At 41.7% G+C, this 6,387-nt stretch overlaps 1 protein-coding gene across 1 annotated transcript; it reads left to right on the top strand.

Annotated features, from left to right (window-relative positions):
• Nucleotides 1-3,321: 3,321 nt before the first annotated feature.
• LOC120383626 (olfactory receptor 10A4-like) lies at nucleotides 3,322-3,909 on the top strand. Its single transcript, XM_039501789.1, has one exon. The coding sequence runs from the start codon at nucleotides 3,322-3,324 to the stop codon at nucleotides 3,907-3,909; it is 588 nt and encodes a 195-aa protein (XP_039357723.1).
• Nucleotides 3,910-6,387: the final 2,478 nt, after the last annotated feature.

The following is a 6,387-nucleotide window of genomic DNA, read 5'->3' as shown; positions in this document are numbered from 1 at the left end:
ACTTAACTCCCTAAGATCCTTTTGAAAAACCCCACCAAGGATAACAAACCTAGAAAATGATCATGGATGGGATTAGGGGGAAGGGACTGCGGGCAATGAAGGGTGATTCAATCCTACTAAAAAATAAAGTACTCCCATTAGAGGAAATGGACAGCACCCCTCCCCCCAGTTACAGTAAAACCCTATTGCAATTCTTATCTAGAAAATACACACCATCATCAGACTTCATATGAAACGGTTGGCTGAGTGAATTTTGTTTTGTTTTGGCCCAACTAGTTCAAGGTGGTATTGTTCATCCTCACAGGAATATCATAAGAATGTTCCTTCAAGGATTACATCCCAAAAGCCAGTGGATGGAATAAATACACCTCTCTTTCCTTCCACACATTTAATCCTTTCAAGCTGGGATAGCAATCCACTCTTCTTAAAAATGTAGGCTATGACTGAATTATTTAAGCCCCCAATTGTTGTCACACTGACGTCCATTGGGCATTCTGCTGGAGACTGCAGTAGAGCAAGGTCAGATCATTGGTTTCTTCATCTGAATTTTCCATGCAGGCATACAGAACTCTCTGTGTGTGTGTGTGTGTGTGTGTGTGTACATTCATACACATGCTCAAGTGCATGTATCTCTGTGTATGTGTGTGTGTGTGTGTGTGTATCTACCTAGTCAAATCCCTCTGACAATCTATCTATTAGAATATCAGTTCATCTCTTGATCTATGAATCTATCTTTCTCTCTCCATCTAATCCAACATTCTCTCCTCATCTAATCATATGTCAGGCCCCTTGCTTAAGAACATAAGAATGGACATACTGGGTCAGACCAATGTTCCATCTAGCCCAGTATCCTCTCTTCCAACAGTAGCCAATGCCAGGTACTTCAGAGGGAATGAACAGAACAGGGCAATTACCGAGTGATCCATCCCCTGTCGTCCAGTCTCAGCTTCTGGAAGTCAGAGGCTTAGGGACACTCAGATCATGGGTTGTATCCCTGACCATCTTGACTAATAGCCATGGATGGACCTTGAACTTATCTAATTCTATTTTGAACCCCGTTATACTTTTGACTTCACAACAACTTTTCCAAGTCCTCCTATTTGGTCAAAATCTTCCCATTTGCCTTAAATTGTTCTATATAATGCACTTTGCACACTGGGCCATCACTGTTTGCTTAGATTGTTTGATTTCCTTTTTTCTATTTGATTTCCAGTGTGTGTGTATGTCTGTGTGTCCTGTTGCCTGCTGCTAGAAGGGATGAGCCCTGCTCTCTGTGTGTGAGAGAGACCCTGTTGCCCACCGATGGAGAGAAAGAGCCCTGATCTGTGTGTGTGTGTGTGTGTGTGTGTGTGTGTGTTTCCCTGCTGCCCCTGGCAGCAGGGGATGCGCCCTTCCGTGTGTGTGTCTATGTATATTGAATATCCATGGGAATGGTCCTGTGGTCATGGCATATTTTTAGGTGTCAGAAGACCTCAGTTCCATTTCTGGGGATGCTGACTCACTGTGACCTTGCCCAAGTCCCTTTACCTTCCGACCCCCACTTTCTTCCTTTGCAGCGCACTGCAGTTAGATGCATTGCTTTGTGACCCAGACATTGAAGATGCTAAGGATATTTTTTTTTTATTTCAATTTTGCCTTTTTACTGTAATGTCCATTAGTATGAAATTCCTTCTTAGTAAATAATCTTGAAGTAAATGTCTGCAGAAAAAGTCTTTTCTTAAATTGTCAGATCTTTCTTATGGCAAGCTCCTTATAGCAAGGGTCTGAGACAAAGGTCCTCCATTGGTGTAAAGCAGCATGGTTCTACTGATATCAATGGAGCCGTGAGGGTTTACACCTGCTGAGGAACTGACCCTAGGTCTTCTTTTGTATAATGAGAGAAAACAAGGCATTTAGGATGCTCTTGTGATAATGGCAGCAATGATTTAAATTCCTCTTTAATATTTAAGGAAGAATAAAATATTTAGCACACCAATGGCCAAAATCCTCCACTGATTTCAGTATTCTTATATCTGAGATGCAGTTGACCCATAATGCTTTTAATACTTCCAAGGGCTTTAAACACAGTCCTTACTTATGTGAGTTACGACCTCAGTGGGAATACTTGCAAGAGTTTATCTCTTGTCATGATGAAGGCATGGATGAGATCGGAATTTTGCCTGCATTTTGGAAATTGTATTTAGTAAACATGGTTGTAGAAAAAAATATTCCCAAAGGCAAAAAGACTGGTCCCATTTTGAATTCTCATGTAGATGGGTGGGGGAGGGTAAATTCTCTGAGGCATAAGAATTAGATCCCCAGCTAGTGTAAATCAGTATAACATCATTGCTGTCAATGGGCTAGATCCTCAGCAAATGTACATTAGCATAGCTTTATTGATTTCAATAGATCAATACCGAAGTTATTATTTCCTGATAATGAGGCTCAGTTGCATATTTATATACATAATAGTGGCAGCTTTTCATTTGAAGGATTCCAACAGATGGGAAACTAGTACTAATTGTATAGTTAACATTCACCTATTTGGGGTTCTTCAGGTTCAGCTTCAGAGTCTGTTTGTTACCCCTAAAGGGGACCCATTCTGAGAGAGACCCTGGCCAGAACCAGACCATCCATGTTGGGGTTTTTGTACCTTGCTGAGCTGCATATTCTTCTATTTGTGGTGTTTTTAACTACCTACACCTCGTCGTTCTGGAGGGAAATTTGTTCATTATCCTCCTGATAAAACTCAGCCCACCTCTTCACATCCCCATGTATTTCCTCCTTGTGAGCCTGTCCTTCTTGCCTGTCCGGGGTAGGCAACCTATGGCATGTGTGCTGAAGGCGGCACGCGAGCTGATTTTCAGTGGCACTCACACTGCCTGGGTCCTGGCCACCAGTCCGGAGGGCTCTGCATTTTAATTTAATTTTAAATGAAGCTTCTTAAACATTTAAAAAACCTTATTTATTTTACATAAAATAATAGTTTAGTTATATATTATAGACTTATAGAAAGAGACTTTCTAAAAATGTTTAAAATGTTATAAGCAAAACCTTATATTAGAGTGAATAAACAAAGACTTGGCACACCACTTCTGAAAGGTTCCCATCCCCTGGGATAGAATATCAGGCTTGGAAGGAACCTCAGGAGATCATCTAATCCAACCCTCTGCTTAAATCAGGATGAGTTCCCAACTAAATCCCCCAATGGCCCCCTCAAGGATTGAACTCAAAACCCTGGGTTTAGCAGGCTAGTTTTCAAACGACTGAGCTAGCCCTCAGATTCTGAGTCACTGCCTGGTGGAGCATAAGAGCATTTCCATGGCAGGCTGCACAGCCCAGATGTATGTTTTCACCATCCTGGGCCTCCCTGAATGCTGCATCCTAGCAGCTGTGGCATATGATCATTATGTGGCCATAAGCCACCCCTTGCACTACACAGCTATCATGAGTGGTCAGGTGTGCAGGCAGCTAGCAGCCACCTCATGGGTCATCAGCATCTTGGTGGAAGCGGTTCAGTCCACATGGATCTTCAGCCAGTCCTTCTGTGGCTCCAACCGCATCCACCATTTCTTCTGTGACATCCCACCGATGGTGTGCACAGACATGTCCAAGATCAAGATTGTTTTCTTGGCCATGCCAGTGCTGTTCATCATGAGACCTTTCCTGTTGATAATCCTGTCCTACATCGATAAAGATTTCTCCACCTTCTCCTCCCACCTCATGGTGGTGACTTTGTGCTATGGAATGGCCCTAATTTCCTACGTGAGGCCCAAGTCCAGCTACAGCCCAGAGAGTGATCAGATGATTTCTCTCATGTACAAGGTTGTGATGCCAGTATTTAACCCAATAATATACACGCTGAGGAACAAAGAGGTGAAGGAAACCTTTAGTAAAACAATAAAGAAGAGCATCTTTTCACACAGCTAGAGAAATTAGAGAAAAAAAGGAGAGTTAGTCAAAATGGGAAAAATAAGAGAAATCCACCAGCATTTTACTGAATTTCTCCCCCCTTGCCCTCTTTTCTTCATTGACATTTTGCTATTGGGGTGGTGCGGGGGTGGAATGACCTGTTCTATAACTGGTGGGAAAATGGGTAGGGAAAATTGTGTTGTTTTTTTTTTTTAAATCCACTATTTTAATCCACATTTTAAGGATTTTTTTATCCAACTTCTGAAATTCAAAACTTTTTGACCAGATTGAAAGTTGATTGAAAAACAAAAGAGAATATTTAGTCAAAATGCTGTCTCCAAATTATATCTTCAAAATTTGAAATGTTAGAGGAAAAAATATATACATATGTGGTTGAAAAGGAGAAATATTTCATAACATTTCCACCTTGTGTGTGTGTGAACCTAACAATTTTCATCAAAATTTCAATAATGTAAAAATTCCCACCAGTTCTACAGTAAAGTGCAATAGGCTGCCTCTTTCCTGCTCTATCACTCCAGTGCAAACATTTTTGGCTATCTCTTGGATGCATTTCCCCAGACTCCCTGACCTAATTTCAAATAACAATTCTCTGCACTTGTGAATGACTTTCTATTGAATACTCTGATAGAGCTTTACAAACCTAAATTGCTGGTGCCACACAACAGCTCTGTGAGGAAGATCTTAACTTCTATTATGTTCTGAACAGGTGCAGGTGTCTATGCTAGGAGCACTGATTATAGCTTCAGGATGTATATCATATATTTCTTGATTTTTAAGGCCATAGGAGACCATTATGATAATCTAGTCTAACTTCCTGCCGAGCACAGGCCAGCGAATTCAGTCCAGTAATTCCTGCACTAAGTATGCACTAAATATACTATATATTAGATATGTAAAATAATAACTGTGTTAAATACTCTTCTATAACTACTTGAGGTTCTGAGTATAACAATATTGCACTAAATAACTGTGTACACTGTACATATTTGTATAATAATTATCTCTGTGTATTCTGATGTAGATATACTTTTTTGAGGGCTTGTCTACCTATGTTACCACCTACATGTAACAAATATACATTTCAAACCTATGTACCTCACTGAGCATTCATGTGTATCCCTAAAATGAATTCATAAGCAGCTTAAAACATACACCCACATGAACAAACCAAGGTGAATTGGTATTAAGTATATGATTCTTTTTTTATTACTTGTGGCATAGCTCTGACCTTGCCCCCATGGGTCCTGCGCTTCTAGGTGGTTTATGCTAGCCTCCATGGCTCACTGTGACCCTCCAAGTAGCCCTTCTCTCTCTACGGCCATCGTTACAGTCTACTGAACCCTTTTCATCATAGGCCTGCAAGGAGATTGGTGAGAGAACTCCCACAGTCTCTGTTGTCCCTGGGGGCTTATTTCAGAACAGTTTAGCCTCCTGTCCTGACAGGGGCCTGACTTCCCCTCCCAGGAGATGTTCCTGTAGTGGTGGGTTGGGGGGAACCCAGGCCCGCCCTCTACTCGGGGTTCCATCCCAGGGACCCTAATGGTAGCAGCAGTTGGCAGCCAACCTTTCACTGCCAGAGTTGCTACATTTCCTTGGGCCACTTCCCCACAGCTCTCCTGCTTCTCCCTTCTTCATCCTTACCTTAGGGCTCCCTTAATGATGGCTTGAGGGTATCTTTGTTAACCAGCCCTTCAGCCACACTACCTCTCCTCTGGCTCCCTGGCTCTCCTCTGCCTGACTGGAATGAGCTCTTTTTATAGTATCAGTGGGGTCTTAATTAGAGTCAGGTGGTCACATTAGCTTAACAGCCTCACTTGACTCTTTGGAGGTTAATAGAGTCAGGTGTTTTCATTAGATTGGAGCAGCCCCTGCTGTGGTCAGTCAGGGAACAGAAAACTGTTAATCCAGTGGCCGGTATATCTGCCTTCTGCTATTCTGCTGTACCCAACTGGCCTGGGTCTATCACATACTATACATTGAAACATGATAGGTTGAGGCAGAATTATTAGTCTATTTGAAATTTTAAAAGAAAAATAATAAATATTTATAATAAGCTATAATAATAAGAAAATTAATATAAAATACCTGGGTGCCTTCAATTTCCATTGAAGTAGATAGATAGATAAATAGATAGATAGATAGATAAATAGATAGATAGATAGTGTGTATAGCGATGGACAGATTAATGGAGTGAGAATTTCAAAGGCACCTATGGGAGTTAGGCACCCAAGTAATGTGAAAGTCCACAAAGGGGTCTTAGACTCATCATTGCAATGCTTAATATTTAGACACCCTGCTGCCTAATGGATACCACAACCCCGAGTGAGGTGTTCAGGCTTCCTATACAATGCAAGGGGAGAGTTAAGTGCGTAAAAAGGGGATCCTCTAAAGTCAGCCAGATGAGTGGGGAGCTGTGACCCAGGGAGTCCTTGGATTCACAGCTATGAGCCTCTCCTGGAATTAGTCCCTTCTCAC

This window comes from Mauremys reevesii, linkage group 15, assembly GCF_016161935.1.
Source record: "Mauremys reevesii isolate NIE-2019 linkage group 15, ASM1616193v1, whole genome shotgun sequence".
Lineage (NCBI taxonomy): Eukaryota > Metazoa > Chordata > Testudines > Geoemydidae > Mauremys > Mauremys reevesii.
Note: the sequence above shows the minus strand (reverse complement) of the source record. Positions and strands in the feature narration are given on the sequence as shown.

Coding starts and splice junctions, on each gene's coding strand:
- LOC120383626 (XM_039501789.1), top strand. CDS start 3,322: ATGTATGTTTTCACCATCCTGGGCCTCCCTGAATGCTGCATCCTAGCA.